The sequence below is a fragment of the Capra hircus genome, chromosome 7 (genome assembly GCF_001704415.2).
Source record: "Capra hircus breed San Clemente chromosome 7, ASM170441v1, whole genome shotgun sequence".
Classification (NCBI taxonomy): Eukaryota; Metazoa; Chordata; class Mammalia; order Artiodactyla; family Bovidae; genus Capra; species Capra hircus.
Genome location: NC_030814.1, coordinates 2,187,379 through 2,205,946, shown reverse-complemented (window position 1 = coordinate 2,205,946; position 18,568 = coordinate 2,187,379). Strand labels below are relative to the sequence as shown.

The window sequence follows — 18,568 nt, the reverse complement described above, 5'->3', positions numbered from 1 at the left end:
GTTGGATGGCATCACCGACTCAAAGGACATGAGTCTGAGTAAGCTCCAGGAGTTGGTGATAGACAGGGAGGCCTGGTGTGCTGCAGTGCATGGGGTCGCAAAGAGTTGGACACAACTGAGCGACTGAACTCAAGTGAACTGAAACTAACTAATAATAAAGATGGTCAAACATAAAGTTAGGAAGAGGGAAGAAAATGCCACTTCACCCAGTTATCAAAACAATGATCAAAACCAATCGTTTGTACATTCCTTTCTTTACAAATTTTCTAATGTTTTTATTTGTAGATTTTCTTATAGAATTAATCTCAAGCTGGAAATTTATATTTTTTGAAAAGTAAAAATTTGACATTTGTCCAAGTTGAAATAGTTTTTTCCTAAGAAAATACACTTACCAAAATAGATTTCACGAGACTAAATTAGAACCAATTATCATCATAAAGAAATTTTAATTAGCAAAGAAATACTCCCTCAAAATAAAATACTAAGCCTGAAAGGTTTCACAAATACTAACAGCCTTTAAAGGAATAAGAAGCTATTTAAACACCAAGAGATAAATGCATATTAATATGTATATATTTATATACTCTTTTAGCAATGAGAGTATCAAATTATCAAGACCAAAAAAAAAAAAAAAAACCCCCACAAATAGGGAAAATTCCAACAGCTCTCATGTAAAAATCCTATGTAAAACGCCGCAAAAAGAATCTACTACTACTACTAAGTCACTTTAGTCGTGTCCAACTCTGTGCGACCCCATATATGGCAGCCCACCAGGCTCCTCCGTCCCTGGGATTCTCCAGGCAAGAATACTGAGGTGGGTTGCCATTTCCTTCTCCAATGCATGAAAATGAAAACTCTAAGTGAAGTTGCTCAGTCGTCTCCGACTCTTAGCGACCCCATGGACTGCAGCCCACCAGGCTCCTCCGTCCATGGGATTTTCCAGGCAAGAGTACTGGAGTGGGTGCCACTGCAAAAACAATCTAGCAGCTTATTAAAACAACAATAAACCATGACTGTGTGATCATGCTGGGCTAATTATAAGAAGTAGCAAGGGTAGCTGAATATTAGGAAATTGAGTACAGAATAACTGCTCAAGATTACTAGGACAAAAGTAAAAAATCACTATGTCATTTCCACTGGTGCTAACAAGACTGTAAAATTCAACAAACATTCTTACCAGAAACCTATAAAATACAAAATGGGGAAAATTTCTTTAATGTGATTTAAAACAAAAAAAATTCTTTGTATATGAGAATATGAGTACATATTCTTTCTGTTTGTATGAAATCAATCTGAACACCAGAGTCTCTCTTACCCGGTAAATACTAGTGGAGCAAGAGCTGGGAAACAATGGCCCACAGCTTATTTCCAGCCTGCCACCTGTTTTCATAAAACAATTTTACTGGAAGACAGCTATGTAAATGACCCATTGATTTACATATTGCCTACAGCTACTTTAACACTGCAACAATAGAACTGAGTAGCTCCAATAGACACTGACACACAAAGCTGAAAATATTTACTATCTAGCCCTTCAGAGTATAAACTTGACAAGCTCTGCACTAGAGTATTCCCATTAAAGTTAGGAAAACACAGATATTTAACATCAACCCACTACTTGGCTATATCACCCAATGCAATCAGATAGCAACAGTGAAACTTCACCTCTCACAACTGCCTGCATCCCCAAGAACAAACCACTGACTCCCCCGACGGCTGTCCCTTCCGCCTCGTCAGCGTCTCCGCTGAGGAGCAGGTGGCTCTGATTCACTCATACCTGACTTAACCAAGATGATCGCTGAAATGCCCACGGTTAAAGCAAAATGGAAACAGACTGTACTTCAAGAGAAGACACTGTAATTACCAGTATTTTCAAGTCAATTGTTCTTCGGAAAATAACCGAAAGCATAACAAAACTGAGCAGAATCTACCGGCCCTACACAGGGCTTGTAACTGTGGTTAGCACACACCGAGCATCCGAGTGTGCTGCGTGGCGCTCCTCGCGACACGCGTAACGATCACAGGTCCCCCTGCTAACGCACCCTTCTTGAAGAGACAGCTCCTGGTTCTCCTCCTCCGGACCACTGCTGTCACTCTGCAGCTCAGGCTCATTCTCCTCTTTTCCTGGCAGGGTCTCCCAGCTTTCATCGCTTGAGGACTGATCTTTCTCTGTACCAGAAAATCGATGAGGCAAAGAAGCAGACCATTCTCCATCACTGCACTCTGAACTGCAAATTTAGAACAGAAAAAAACTGTCATTACAAGTGTATTTATCATTTGGAGTGTTAACCAGGCATTATGGTAGAGAATGGACTACTGATGCTCTAGATGTTTCATCAGGAGCTGATTCAATTTTAACACATTTTAAAATAAATATAAATGTTCAGCAGAATGTAACATTTTCAAATGAATATATTATATGGCAAGTTATGAAATTATCAATTTATTTTTTTCTTCATTAAAGTAACTAATTCCATGATGCTTAGATATAGGTTCCTTATATTTTAGACATATTCTAAACAAAATTTTAATAATCACAATTTAAATGGTATCTGGAATATATAATAAGAGCTGTTACTCACTGGACCTATCCACAACAACTTTGCAATTACCTACTGACAACTGGTATCATATCCTCTGTGAATAAATTTTCACTATTACCACGCTTAAAAAGCTGACCTATTTTTTCCTCTTCCTTTTACAAAAAACACTTTGCAATGGAGAAAGATTCAAATTCATACAAAACTGCACTGACAAATCTTTACTGAAGTCCTTTGGTAGGACTATGAACACAAAATAAATCTCAACAGAATATTCAGATAAGGAATAAAATAAGTGATAAAGGGTTAGAGAAAAATTTCAGGAAAATTACTTTCAGTTATATGTATTTAACGGGTTCATCTGTTTACATTCAATAACCTGCAAAGCATTCGTCATCTTGTATCTGCTGTTGTCCAGTCACTAAGTCGTGTCCAGCTCTTCTGCAACCCCACGGGCGTGGCCCGCCAAGGCTCCTCTGTCCGTGGGTTTTCCCAGGAAAGGATCCTGGATCAGGCTGCCATCCCCTTCCCCAGGGGGTCTCTCTGACCCAGGGACTCAACCTGCATCTCCTGCGTTGGTAGGTGGGTTCCTGGCTTACCCCCAAGCCCCCAGGGAAGCCACATCTTACATTACCAAAAGCTACCATATTACTTAACAGTGCTGAATATAAATCATAAATGCTCTTTCCAGTCATATCAATCATTCTGGTCCAGAATTCCCTTAAAGATTACCTTTTTTGCACTGACTTTTAAGAAAACAAAAAAATAACAAGCTTTGTGTTTTTGAAAGGACGTGATACTTGGTAGTGTCTTCTTCTACAGGCAGATGAACCCAAGAGATCAAGATGTTATTAACAGAGAGCAGCACTGATCTGAGCTCTGAGACGCTAGCAGAAGTAGAGAAATGAAGCCAACTTCCAATTTTCAGAAAACAATGGCAGCAGGACACAGATATCCTGGGGAAGGAAGAGAACATAGCCCTGGCATAGCGAGTAGCAGGTGGGCCTTCCCTGGGTAAGCGCCAAAGCTGCTTCTGCTCTGTAAAACCCTCTCTGACCCAAAGAATACCCTAAGGTCAAGCAAATCATTTTCAGACTTGTATCAGTGTCAAAATCTAACAAAGAAACAGTTTTAAAGGAGCTTACTGAACTAACTTTCCTTGACTATGAAGCTTCTCAAATTTATAGCTAAATTACCAACTCCAATTTTGGTTTGTCTTTAAGAAGCAGGGTAAGATTTCTACATTAGTTTGTGGAAATGTTTAACACCCTTGCTTAAAAACAAACTTCATTATTAAACATTTCACTCAGAGTAAGGTCCTGTCCAGAAAGATATCATACGAAACTTCTGAACTTTTATCAATTAGTGAAATACCTGATGTAATACCTCTAAATTTCAATATAAAAAGGATGTCTATGACCAACTATCAACATATTTAAGACGCTTATGTTGAGAACTGGCAAACTATGCATCTCGTTAGCCAAATCTGGCCCTACTGCCGCTTTTATTTTTTAATGGTATGTGAGCCAAAAATGGTTTTTATATTTGATTTTGCCTTTTAGTCAGCAAAACCTAAAATATTTAATATCTGACCCTTTAAGAAAGCTTGTAGACACCTGGCCTACATCACTGCTACTCATTATATATAACACTCACCTCTAAGTAGGTAACTTTTTAAACATATATCCCCAGCCCTGACCACATACTAAGCTTTCATAACCAACTTCCCACCAAATATTTTTTAGATTTTCACATTCCTTTTGAAAATTATGTAGTCATAACAAAATTCATCTGCTATTTAAGTCCCTATCTTGATTTTTTATCTGCTAATGGGATTACCCTGCCCTTCAGCTGGACAGGTCTCTGACTGCTCACAAGCTCCCCACACGTAAGTCCTCTCTTCCCATCTTTTCTGTTCAATGGCTATTATATTCTAGCCCCCTTTTCTCCATTTCCCCTAAAAATCTCTGGCTCAAGTGTTTTCTCCAAACCTAGAGTTAAGACAATTAATTATCAACTCAGTTCAGTTCAGTTGCTCACTCGTGTCCAACTCTGCAACCCCATGAACTGCAGCACACCAGGCCTCCCTGTCCGTCACCAACTCTCACAGTCTACCCAAACCCATGTACATCGAGTGGGTGATGCCATCCAGCCATCTCATCCTCTGTCGTCCCCTTCTCCTCCTGCCCTCAATCTTTCCCGGCATCAGGGTCTTTTCAAATGAGTCAGCTCTTCGCATGAGGTGGCCAAAGTATTGGAGTTTCAGCTTCAGTATCAGTCCTTCCATTGAATATTCAGGACTGATTTCCGTTAGGATGGACTGGTTGGATCTCCTTGAAGTCCAAGGGACTCTCAAGAGTCTTCTCCAATACCACAGTTCAAAAGCATCAAGTTTTCAGCACTCAGCTTTCTTCACAGTCCAACTCTCACATCCACACATGACCACAGGAAAAACCATAGCCTTGACTAGATGGACCTTTGTTGACAATGTCTCTGCTTTTTAATATGCTGTCTACGTTGGTCATAACTTTCCTTCCAAGGAGTAAGCATCTTTTAATTTCATGGCTGTAGTCACCATCTGCAGTGATTTTGGAGCCCCAAAAAGTAAAGTCTGACACTGTTTCCACTGTTTCCCCATCTATTTCCCGTTTCCCCATGTATTTCCCATGAAGTGATGGGACCAGATGCCATGATCTTCGTTTTCTGAATGTTGAGCTTTAAGCCAACATTTTCACTCTCCTCTTTCACTTTCATCAAGAGGCTCTTTAGTCCTTCTTGACTTTCTGCCAGAAGGGTGGTGTCATCTGCATATCTGAGGTTATTGATATTTCTCCCGGCAATCTTGATTCCAGCTTGTTTCTTCCAGCCCAGCATTTCTCATGATGTACTCTGCATCTAAGCTAAATAAGCAGGGTGACAATATATAGCCTTGACATACTCCTTTTCCTATTTGGAATCAGTCTGTTGTTCCATGTCCAGTTCTAACTGTTGCTTCCTGACCAGCATATAGGTTTCTCACGAGGCAGGTCAGGTGGTCTGGTATTCCCATCTCTTTCAGAATTTTCCACAGTTTATCGTGATCCACGCAGTCAAAGGCTTTGGCACAGTCAATAAAGCAGAAATAGATGTTTTTCTGGAACTCTCTTGCTTTTTCGATGACCCAGCGGATGTTGGCAATTTCATCTCTGGTTCCTCTGCCTTTTCTAAAACCAGCTTGAACATCTGGAAGTTCACGGTTCATGTATTGCTGAAGCCTGGCTTGGAGAATTTTAAGCATTACTTTACTAGCTAGTGTCCCTAAATTTAATCCCAACTCCCTCAACTCAATTGAAAAACATATTCTGAATATTCCTATCACTTCAATTTACATCAAACAGTACATTTATAATGTTACTCCAAAAATATTATATTTTATAATAAAATATTATAAATAATAGATTTACATTAAAACAATATAGGAACGTCAACAGTTCCTCTCCACTAAGGCTTATTTCACACACATAAGCCATCTCCCTACAGCCCTCACCATTCTTGCTCTAGCTGTCCAGTAACATTGTGCCTTAAGGTAATGCAGCTGAGAACACAGGTTCTGGAGTCAGCTAGCCTGGATTTGAATTCACCAGTTATTAGCTGCGGGAAAGTTATTTAATGTCTCTGTGCCTTCACTGCGTCACCTATCAGAATAATATAATAGTAGTACCCACTATCACACTGAGTTTATTTGAGGAGTAAATGCGTTAATATACAGAAAACATTCTAACAGGGCCTGGTAAAAGTCAGTCATCAGCAACTATTAACAAATCATTTTTTTAAACAATACTTTTTTTTGTTACCTAAATACATTTTAGTTATCTTCTAAGTAATATTCGTAAAGTTCCTAATGTGATGTGCCAGCTTTTATTTTTTTCTGATTCACATCAAAATAAACATATAATGATAAGAATTAAGAAAACTTTGTACCATTTAATATATTTTAGCCACTCGAAAAAATATTAGTGTATAGAAAAAAAAAGTGTTCACTTCGAATGGCACTGATGATTCACTACAATCTGACCCCAGTTGCGAGTACATTCTCACATCCGGCACTTTCCTTCCAACAGGCTCTACTCCAAACGCTGCCCCTCAAATACGAAGTTTCACCACAACTGTCGCTCCCACCACCATGGGTGTTCGCCATCGCCTCACCTTCTTTCTTCATTTCAGGGCCAGGTCGTTCCTTCAAGACCTTCCCCTACAGCACTGTTTCTTTTGTTTTTCAACTAATTCATAGACTAGCCTTCTTATTCATTCAGTCTGAACCACTGAAATGCAGCTGCTCCTTTAGCGCTGCATTTAAAGGCATCTTTCGTAAGTGCAAACTCAGTTTCTTTTTACCAGAAAGGCATCCAAGGAGATTTGCTTGTATTGTGAAGTATCTGTAAGCTCTTAGAAGTTAACTAAGACTGTATTATCAAATGATTTTAAATAGTGAATTTTCAGTGATATCAGTTTATTTAAAAAGGACCAACAATCTTCTTTAGTGTATGTTCTCTAGAAATTAATACACATGGATGATATAATTGGTAAAAAGTAATATATCAATAATTTCCTATTATTATTTCATTCTGAACATTATTATCTATGACAAATTTCCCAATTTAATGTCTGTTACTCATCTGTAGCTCTAAAACTCCAAATTGGTTCAGAGAGCTAGTCAAAGGAAATTTAACTATGATTAAGATTTTTTACTATGAAAAGCAAAAAACCTACCATAGATTATTTCTTTACTGAAGAAACAAGATACCACATTTAACATCAGGTGAAGTTCCATCTATGATGTATGACAGCCTTTTTCACCCTGACGGTGGAATATGATGATGGCAAGAGCAGGCTTTGAAGTCTGACAGTTAACTTAGGATCTGCTCAGTACTTATAGTACAAGCCTGGACAATGAATGAACTTCCCTGAGTTCACTTTTCCTCATCTGTAAAATGAGGACATTAATGTTTACCTTTCAAGTCTACAGTGATGTTTAAATGAAAAACAGATAAAATGATTTGCACAATTTTCAGAAAATGGCAAACATTTAATAAAAGTAGTAGTTAACTTCTTTCACCGTATAACCTACCTGCTTAGGAATTTCAATAGGATTTCCTGCCAGCACACCACCATTTCCCTTTCTCTACCAAATGAAATCTACTCAATACCTTCTGGTCTGTCTTACTGAATAGACAAACTGACAGTATTGTCAGTCTCCTGGTCCCCTGACCGCTTTACACCAGAGCTCAGCAAATCATGCCCCGGTACTAAAGCAGGATCTGCCCACCCGTCTGTTTTTCAGTGGCCTGGAAGCTAAGGGTGTTTTTTGCATTTTAAAATGCTCATATAGGTATCCACATAATATCCTCAATTTTGCCTTTTGGTCCACAGAGCTTAAAATATTTACTATCTGGTTAATCTTTTTTAAAAAAGTTTGCAGACCCCAAAGAAGACATAGCAAAGAAGCATCCAACATAGATCAGTGGAAGAGAAACCGTGAGCAGAAAAGGGTGAGCAAACAGCTCAATCGCAGCAGAAGATTTGTACAGAGTAAAAAATCAATTAGCTATGGAAACTAGAGAATATAGAAATAATAAAGGGAATTAAAATTTTGAGGCATTTAATAAGAGTAGATAGTGAAATAAAAAATGCAGTGATGTGAAACACTTACTCTGAAAACTCAGCAGTGGAAACATAAACAGGCAAGCAATAAAAAGAGGAAGCAAGATCAATCAATGTTGCCCCCAAGATTTAGAAAAACTGAAGGAACCTAGGGGTGAAGACAATAAATAAGCAAGGTATCAGACACAATGCTAGAGAAAAAATTTCGGAAGAAATTTAAAACAGGAACCAATAACAACGTACTATGTTAGTACAGGCTTCCCTGGTGGCGCAGAGGGTAAAGCGTCTGCCTGCAATGTGGGAGACCTGGGTTCGATCCCTGGGTCGGGAAGATCCCCTGGAGAAGGGAAAGGCAACTCACTCCAGTATTCTTGCCTGGAGAATCCCATAGACGGAGGAGCTTGGTGGGCTACAGTCCACGGATCACAGAGTCGGACATGGCTGAGTGACTTTGCTTTCACTTTTCACTTATGTTAGTATGCTAATACATATTCTTATGGAGGGAGGAAAACAGGACGATCCCATTCTACTATCTCAGTGTCTCCAGGAAAGCAGAGATACAGTTAACAGACTGAGTGACATGACGATAAGGAACTACGAGAAAAAGATTTTAAAGTAATTTTCCAAGAACAAGCAACAGAACAGAGAGGACAGAGATTAGCCTTGGACCTGTGAGGACTCATTCGTTCTTGACTGTGAAAGCACATGAGGTAAACATTTCGAATTTCTCAAAGGAGACACTAAGATGCCCCTGAGCGTGTCACACGGTCTTTCGCTAGTACTGTTGCCCATGAGCATCTAGAACCATATTCAAAAGCGGAAAACTGTGCCTTACTCAAATACTACGCCCTTTACAGATTTAACTGTGAACCAAAAAAGTTTTTCACAGGAATGAAATCATATGTGGTTTCTGTTGCTGTTCGTTGCTCAGCTGCTCAGTCACGTCAGACTCTTCGCCGCCCTGTGGACTGCAGCATGCCGGGTTTCCCTGTCTTTCACTACCTCCCAGAGTTTCCTCAAACTCACGTCTGTTGTTGATGATGCCATCCAACCACCTCACCCTCTGTTGCCCCCTTCTCCTCCTGCCCTCAATCTTTCCCAGCATCAAGGTGTTTTCCAGTGAGTCAGTTCTTTGCATCAAGTGGCCAAAGTACTGGAGCTTCAGTTTCAGCATCAGTCCTTACAATGGATACTTAGGGTTGATTTCCTTTAGAATTGACTGGTTGGATTTCCCTGCAGTCATGGGACTCTCAAGAGTCTTCTCTAGCACCACAATTCGAAAACATCAATTCTTTCATGCTCAGCCTTCTTTATAGTCCAACCCTCACATCCGTACATGATTAATGGAAAAACCACAACTTTTGACTACTATATGGACCTTCGTCAGCAAAATAGTATCTCTGCTTTTTAAAACACCACCTAGGTGTGTCGTAACTTTTCTTCCAAGGAGCATCTTTGAATTTCATGGCTGCAGGCACTGTCCTCAGTGATTTTGGAGTCCAAGAAAATAAAGCCTCTCACTGCTTCCACTGTTTCCCCATCTATTTGCCAGAAGTGATGGGACCAGATGGCATGGCCTTAGTCTTCTGAATGCTGGGTTTTAAGTCCGCTTTTCCACTCTCATCTTCCACCTCCATCAAGAGGCTCTTTAGTGCCTTCACTTTCTGCCATAAGGGTGGTGTCATCTGCACCTCTGAGCTTACTGACAATTCTCCCAGCAATCTTGATTCCAGGTTGTGCTCCATCCAGCCTGGCATTTGGCGTGATGGACTCTGCATGTAAGTGGTTTTTCTATCATAATTCAAAAAAGCTACATGCACCCCAACGTTCATGTAAGTGGTTTTTCTATCATAATTCAAAAAAGCTACATGCGCCCCAACGTTCACGGCAGCACTGTGTACAGCAGCCAGAACACGGGAGCAACTGGTCATCCATCGACAGGTGAACGGATAAAGAAGCTGCGGTGCACATATACGGTGGGCTATCACTCACCCATAAAAAGGAACAAACGTGAGTCAGCTGAATTGAGGTGGATGAACCTGGAGCCCATTATGCGCAGTGAAGCAAGTCAGAAAGAGAAAAGCAAATATAAAAGCACAGATACGTGGAATCTAGACAAACGGTACTGATGAACCTACCTGCAGGGCAGGAACAGAGATGCGAGCACAGAGAAGACGTGTGGGCACAGTGAGGGGAGGAGAAAGTGGGACAGACTGCGAGCGCAGCACTGGAATACACAGACACTTAGTGGGCAGGTGCTGTGCAACAAAGGGGGCTCAAGCTTGGTGCTCTGTGACCATCCAGAGCGGTGGGATGGGGGCGGTGGGAGGAGGCTCAAGAGGGAGGAGATATATGTAGACATAGGTATATTTACAGCTGATTCACACCTACTGTACAGCAGAAACCAACATGTTATAAAGCAATTATCCTCCAATTAAAAAAAACTATAAGTGGTTTCTATTAAAATACTTTAGGTACAAATCCTAGTTAGAAATAAGAAGCAAAATTAGCCCAAATCAACCTCTGAGTCCCTAAATCTCATAAGGAATTGATCTGTCTTCTCTGATATTTATATATTTATACCACCCCTAAAAATTCAACTATACAGAAGCTTAGGGAAGAATGAAATTTTACATAGTTTTCTTATCTGACCAGCTGTGGATCAAAAACAATTTTAGAACTTTATTGAAAATACGCTGGAAGGAAATTATATTAAAAAGTGTGGTGTTGGAGAAGACTCTTGAGAGTCCCTTGGCCTGCAAGGAGATCCAACCAGTCCATCCTAAAGGAAATCAGTCCTGAACATTCATTGGAAGAACTGATGTTGAAGATGAAGCTCCCATACTTTGGCCGACTGATGTGAAGAACTGACTCACTGGAAAAGACCCTGATGCTGGGAAAGACTGAAGGCAGGAGGAGAAGGGGATGACAGAGGATGAGATGGTTGGATGGCATCACTGACTCAATGGACATGAGTCTGAGTAAACTCTGGGAGTTGGTGATGGACAGGGAGGCCTAGCATGCTGCAGTCCGTGAGGTGGCAAAGAGTCGGACACGACTGAGCGACTGAACTGATTATATAATTCTCGGCATTCTCAAAAATAGTATACTAAACATAATCTAAGCAGTTTGGGGCTTTTTACTAGTACTAACACTGAATTATGTTGTGATAAAATGATACGATAGAAGTTGTTCAAATCTGTAAGTCGGCTTCATTTCATAAATAAGACCCAAATAGTTAAGATTTATTCTTTTTTTTGGCCTCATTGTGGGGCTTGTGGGAGCTTAGTCTCCCGACCGGGGATCAAGCCCCGGCCCTTGGCAGTGTGCAGTTGCGACCAATGGACTGCCAGGGAAGCCCCTAGGCTTCTTCTTGAATTGTGTCTGCCTTTTACAACTTTCTGGTCTTTTCCCTCAATATCCAAATACTGTAATCTATGACTCCCCAGGTATGCCTGAGGAACAAAGTTATTTATCACCAATTTATTCCTTCTAAACTATGAACTTGGAAACAAGATAAAAAGTTTTGCTGAAATACTAGAGTATGTGCTTACAGATATTTGCTGTGGCTGTTCACAGATATCTCACTTGTTGGGAGATAGTATGATCAGAGGAGCTGTCTTCACAGATTTCAACTAACACATAGCAGAGGAAAGGAGCTTAATTTAGCCTCATGGTAACTATCTGTATATTCTGTCTTTCTCATAAGGTTGATGAAGATCAAGGCAACAGGGATCACTATTATTTGTATTTACAGAGTACCTGGAACAAAATGTGACCTTTAGGAGGATTTCAAGAAATTCTTTTTAAATAAATCAAATCAAAATCAACTGTAAGTAGTATTCCTTTCATTCTCCCAAAGTCATCGACAACAAGAAGTTGTCCTGACATGTTTACATTAGATAAGTAAGGTTTCTTACCTTTTAAGCAAGGTTAAGGCCTACGGACAGAAAAACTCTGAGAAAAAACCTTCAGTGCTCTAAGAAGTGGTCAGGAGATGGCACACCTCTTTTCAGAACAATTAGGCCCAAGGTTAAAATCTGCTGCCATGGGCAAAAGGCTCTTTTAAACTCATGATCTTGTGCTCAAACAGTTATTAACATTCTCAGGGTATATTTCAAAAGAGCCGAGTATGAACCTTAGCTCTTTGGTCTAATTCCAAGTCTGGTAATTATACACTGCCTATTAAAATTCCCCTTGCAGCTCTAATTTAATAAGGTGGTGCTCAGTTCCTGTCAAACAGCTCAGAGCAACTCCACCAGCTGCAATGTTTATCCCATAAAGTATAATGTTTCACATGTGCTTATATGATCATTTAGAATTTTTCAGGGAAGCAAACATATATTCTTTAAAATATTTTCCACTTATAAAGAATAAACTATATATTTTTAAGTGGCCAAAAAAATCCTATACCATAAAATGTCACAGTAAATTTTAGTTTATTTTCTTGATAAAAGAGTTCTACTTGTAGCTATTATACTATTAACATGATGAGAAAACTCTTCAAGTATGTCATCTTTAAGTTTTATAAAGCAGAAAAAATACAAAAACCTCACAGACTCAAAACTATCCTTTTTCTTGTGGTTGGCAAATAGCATAAATATTTCAGCAACTTCATTAGATCACATTAGACTTGACTACAAAATGCAAACTAAAGAGGTTTTTATTTTTGATTAATGTGTCTATAGTGGAGAAAGCATAGCCAAGCTAAATGATTTTCTTCAAAAAAGCAAAAATGTGGTAAAAAAGTACACCAACCTTATACTTTCAAATCATAAGATATCGAGGATTATTAAGTGTTTTTAGTAGTAATCTAAAGGAATCCAATCCAAAAACCTGAGGACTATGTTTCAGAATTTAGAACTTCAACCTCCCCTCCTCAAGATTTAGAAATACTACTTAAATTACCAATGGAGTCTAAGTCAGCACCAAAAATCAAATGTTTTCATACTTCTGCAGTGAACTGTATGAATACTCGAAAAGGGGCCTAATTTTAGTTCATATCTAGATCTGCAATCAAGACTAGTCGGGTTTTGTGGTCAATTGCTGTTTTTAGAACTTCATGGATTTTGGGTAAAAGATTGTGCGCCTACACTGGCAAAGCAGCAGACAGGCCGGCACATGCCCTCAACGTCCAGGCGACAGCAGAAAGACTCCAGCCGCTGCTACAGGCTACACGCTCCAGCATGGAAGCTCAATTTACACATCCCCCAAATCAAGACAATTTTATTAATTTTATGATATGAAAGAAAATATATAAAATGCATTCATATTCACACAGATAAATTTCTTCCTTTGTAGAACTTTCTAGTTAAAAAAACAATATTTTTCTGAAATTGAGAAAATCTTGAAATTGCACTGCAATTGAGCATTCCAAGCGTGACCACAGGTGTAGAAGAGCAGATAAAAGTCTAGACTCTAGGGTACTGAAAAGTCAGCAGCTGGACAAAGAAATCCTTCATTTCTCTGTTCTTTCTGTTGTCTTACAGTATGGGAAAGAAGGATCTATGTAAGAGGAATCAGAATGCTTCTTACAAGTGATATGTTCTCCTCAAAACAGTAAATTACAGCAGTGAAGAACAGAGAGCCTGGAATTAGTAAGTAGACAATCAAATTCCAGGTCCACCTTTTACTAGCTCTGTGACCTTAGGAAGTTAGTAAATACTCTTATACCTCAGTTTCATCTACAAATGTGGAAAATAACAAATGTACCACATAAAGTTACTAATGAAAAATAAATGCTAAATAAATAAAAAATATACTGATAGGAACAACAACAGGAAGAATAAGCAGGTGATATTAATAAATATTGGCAAAGTAAACATAATATTATCAACCAAAATTTCCTTGATCTTAACCACACTGTAAATCCAGACTGGCTTAACATAAGAAATTTTTAAAAATACAACAAATGTTTACCTTGCATTTTATCAGCATTAACTGAAATACCATGAATTGAAGTAATTAGTATCACTATCGTTTTTTAATAATGAATAGTTACTACCTGAACTTTTAAGATCCATAAACTACTGAAACACCTCAGAGAGCAGTTCTATGAAAACTAACCAGTATGCATGGCTAGCACTGGGTAAATAAAAATATCTGATGAGTAAAAATAGCTGATTCCATGACCATGGCAGAGAGCCCATCCACCAAACATAAACGGTGCTAGAAAATAAGCCGCTTTGCTCACTACACAATCTCACAAAGCGCTGCACAAAACTCACCTATCTTCATCTTTGTCATACAGTTGGTAATAATCTCCACAGCCATTCCAAAACGTGTTATCCACAGCCTCTTGCCTTACTGGGGCTCCACTTTCTGCTGTTAGCTGGCGATCTTCTGCTTCCCTCTGTGTGACTCTTGCGAAAGGCAGATCCAAGAACATACAATCATGTTCTCCGTCATACTCATCACATTTTATTAAGAGGTCATCTGAGCCATTTTCCTCAACTTCCAAAGCCTCTCTCCACCTCTGAACACTTCTTTGTTTGACCTCATGCCTATTAAAACCTGTTTCTTGGTCCACCTGGCTTGAACTTATCACTTTCCTAACTTTGGGCCTCACCACCTGCTCAAGGGAACTTCCCTGGTTTTTGCCCCTATCACTGGTGGTTTCTTCACTGCAAATATGCCTGGGAGCACAGGCTGAATCTTCAGCTGAATTTTCTCTCTGTCTCTCCTGGCTAGCATTATTTTGTTGTTTCTTTCTAACCACTTCATCTTCAGAAGAGGCTGTCTGAAATTCCTGATTGTTCTGACTGACAAGCTCAGCGTGATCAGTAGACCTTTCCACTGGAGGTGCTGAATCTGCCTCTCCAAACTCGTCTCTTAATTCACAGTTGAAAGAGGGAGCTGCTGGTGGGAGACCAGTGTATGCCTCTGCCTCTCCATTTTCCAACTCAAATACCGTATCGCCCAGTGCTGCCTGACAGCTGCCACCTTCCACAATGCCTGCAGAGAGCTGAAGATGGCCATTATCCTCTCCACATCTGCCATCTGGATCGTAAAAGTCAGTATGAGCCAGTGTAACTCCATGTTGGACACCTGAAGCATTACAAGCTCCTGGAGTACATTCTCCCTCAGAGTGACTGTGCAGATCCACGCCGCTTCCTAAGGGCTCCCTGCCTTCCTCGCTATGACGCACTGCAGCGAAGGATGGAGTGCTCTCAATGGTTTGGTTCAATGCTGTATCACAAATGGGAACTTCTGCTTCACTTTTTTCTAATAAAGGGTCACTGGGTACAGAAGAATGAACTTGATCCAGTGGACTGGAACCTTCACAGAACAAAAGAAAACATATTTAGAGGGGCTAATTTAGATAACATTTAATAATGACTCTTTAACTAGAAACCATACCAATTATTACCTATTTGAGAATATGAGTGAATTTCTCCGACTGGTGCTTCTATACGCCCTAACTTAGCCGGGAGGGGCAGACTGGTTACCCTGTGAGTTCTTTTATGCCATTGTATAGCCTCTCAATATCCTCTCTCTCAGACATCTTCTGTAGGTTTTTCACCCAAACCCTAATACTTACAGCGTTCTATACAAGATATTTAAGAGAGACTGATGAGAGACCTGAGAGAAGGCCTAGGATAACCAATCTGCTCTTCCAGAGGCTGGAAAGGGCGATTCAGACTTAAATTATTTTATCACACGTAGATCTCTTTAAAGGGTTTAAAATAGCTATAGAAACAGGTAACAGAGCTAACAGAAGTGAGACTGTGTTCTATGTCAATTCAGATTATATCTCAGTCACCAGATATATAATATTAAATTTCTATCCCCAAAATGAACTGTTATATCTACAATGAGTTAACTTCAGTTATGTTACAGCTATGACTGGAAAACAACAAAAAAGTCAATATATTGATTCTCTTTGTCATAGTTTCTAAGAACTATGAGACAAGAGTAAAATGCTATATACTCTCCAAATTACTTTCAGCACAACTATCTTTTACACTAATGTATAACTAAAAAAAAAAAATTAAGACACCAAGACCTGTTGAGACAAAATTTTATAAATCATAAATAACTAAAGGTAAGTCTTGTCATATCGCAAAAAGGCTTCTTTAGCAGAATGACCTTAGCTAATAATTCATATTCTTATACATAAATGACAGAAAAAAAACCCTAGAATTATCAAGTTTGCTCAGGATAAGAGGAAATTGACATTAAAAATGTGTAGTTACAGTACAGGCACTGCTGTTATTCTTTAGTTGCAAAGTGTGACCAACTCTGCGACCCCATGGACTGCAGCCCACCAGGCTCCTCTGTCCACGGGATTTCCCAGGCGTGAGTACTGGAGTGGGTTGCCATTTCCTTCTCCAGGTCTTCATAACCCAGAGATCAGACCCGCCTCTCCACAGTGGCAGGCAGATTCTTTACCACTGAGCCATCTGGGAAGCCACAGTTCATGGATACCTGCAAAATACTGTTTGAGTAATGAATAATTAAGGAATTTTAAATAAAAAAACTATTACTTGATCTTTGTATTTTATATAATGATTCTAAAAATATCAAATTAACCAAGTTAAATTATTTAGAGATACAAATAAAACCAAACAACAAAAAAAACTATTTAAGTGTAATATGCAGGGGAGAATATACTCAGTGCACATTAAAAAAGAAAATTCTTTTCCTTGAACATGTCCTCTGGCGGAACGATGGGACAGTGTAATCCCAGTGATGACAATGCTGTTACGGATTAACGACAGGCTGCGTTCTATTTTCTTCTATGAATATACTATTAAGTTCAACAGAAAATTTTAAAATAGAAATTCCTGATAGGAAGTACACAGCATTTATGCTCAAGACACACACAAAACCCACTCACTATCTCAAGCACCACAAGGTCACTTTTTCCATCGCTACTCACAGCTCTGAGCACCTCCAGGCTGCGTACCTGAGGGGCTTTCCTCCGGAGCGCCGTCCAGTTCCAGCACTTCATAGTCGTCGCCAGCCCGACCTAAGCTCCTCTCGTGCCTGGTCATGCACGGCTTGAAGCTGACATACGCATGTCTTCTGCCGTATCTCCTGCCGGTAATGGTCTGATACCCTCCTGCTGGTTTTGGCCAGGCAGCCTTGCTAGAGTCTTGATCCATCACTGAAAGACACAGTCAGAAAGAGGCACAGCCGTGGCTTTCGTTGTGACACTCTCCTGGGCTCCCTCACCCTGCTGCTCTCCCCCGGGCACCCTTTCCCAATAAAATCTCTTGCTTTGTCAGCACATGTGTCTCCTCAGACAATTCATCTCCGAGTGTTAGACAAGAGCCCAGTTTCGGGCCCTGGAAGGGATCCCCCTTCCTGCAACACATGGCGACTCTGGTGGGAGTCTTCTTCACTGAGACTGACATCCCGACCACTTAGGGTGCTCAGAGGCCAGCGTGCCTGCCTGCCAATGGACATATATGCTATTATCTGTCAAATCATATGCTACTGAACGCCAAGTGCCCCTTACTAGTAACATAAAACTAACTCGAAAAATGCGTATATTACTTTCTGAGAATTATGTGACCCCCTTCATCCCTCCCCCAAATATCTTTTCTTGGTTCCTTTAAGGTACTGCAGCTTTTTATAACATAACCTACCCCCAATTTTTTCCACATGCCAAATTACTAGACTGTAAAAGCTGCTAAAGGATTGGAGAATGATCCTTCAAATTATCTAAGTACCTTATGTATAACTGCTCAATACAAATTTGTTGAGTGAATTACTCGCATATAATATAATGGTTTCAATTACATTAAAAGTGAATAAATTCCAGTCAAATTGCTGTTCAGTTGTTCAGTTGTGTCCGACTCTGTGACCCCATGGACTGCAGCACACCAGGCCTCCCTGTCCTTCACTATTTCCCAGAGCTTACTCAAACCCATATCCATCAAGTCGGTGATGCCATCCAACCACCTTGTCCTCTGTCGTCCCCTTCTCTTCCCACCTTCCATCTTTCCCAGCATCACATCAACTGGTCAAAGTACTGGAGATTCAGTTTGAGCATCAGTCCTTCCAATGAATATTCAGGGCTGATTTCCTTAAGGAGGGACTGGTTGGATCTCCTTGCAGTCCAAGAGACTCTCAAGAGTCTTTTCCAACACAACAGTTCAAATGCAGCACCAATTCTTCGGCGCTCAGCCTTCTTTATAGTCCAACTCTCACATCCACACATGATTACTGCAAAAACCACAGCTTTGAATAATACGGACCTTTGTCAGCAAAGTAATGTCTCTGCTTTTTAATATGCTATCTACGTTTCTCACAGAATTTATTTAACGCTATCTATACTACAAAGAACCAACTGGACCACAATAAAATATACCCCGAAGATTAGGGTCAAGTAAAACTCTCCAAAAGAAAACAGTGGTGAGCCAAGTCAAACTTTTCAAAAC

At 39.8% G+C, this 18,568-nt stretch overlaps 1 protein-coding gene across 1 annotated transcript in view; it reads right to left on the bottom strand.

Annotated features, from left to right (window-relative positions):
* PJA2 (praja ring finger ubiquitin ligase 2) overlaps nt 1-18,568 on the bottom strand; it is a 78,722-nt gene that overhangs the window by 37,182 nt on the left and 22,972 nt on the right. The window contains exons 3-5 of the mRNA XM_018049984.1: nt 17,089-17,289; nt 14,408-15,458; nt 2,043-2,228 (exon numbers count right to left, since the gene is read on the bottom strand). Of these exons, the coding sequence (XP_017905473.1) occupies nt 2,043-2,228; nt 14,408-15,458; nt 17,089-17,289 (1,438 nt within the window). The remainder of the gene's footprint in view (nt 1-2,042; nt 2,229-14,407; nt 15,459-17,088; nt 17,290-18,568) is intronic.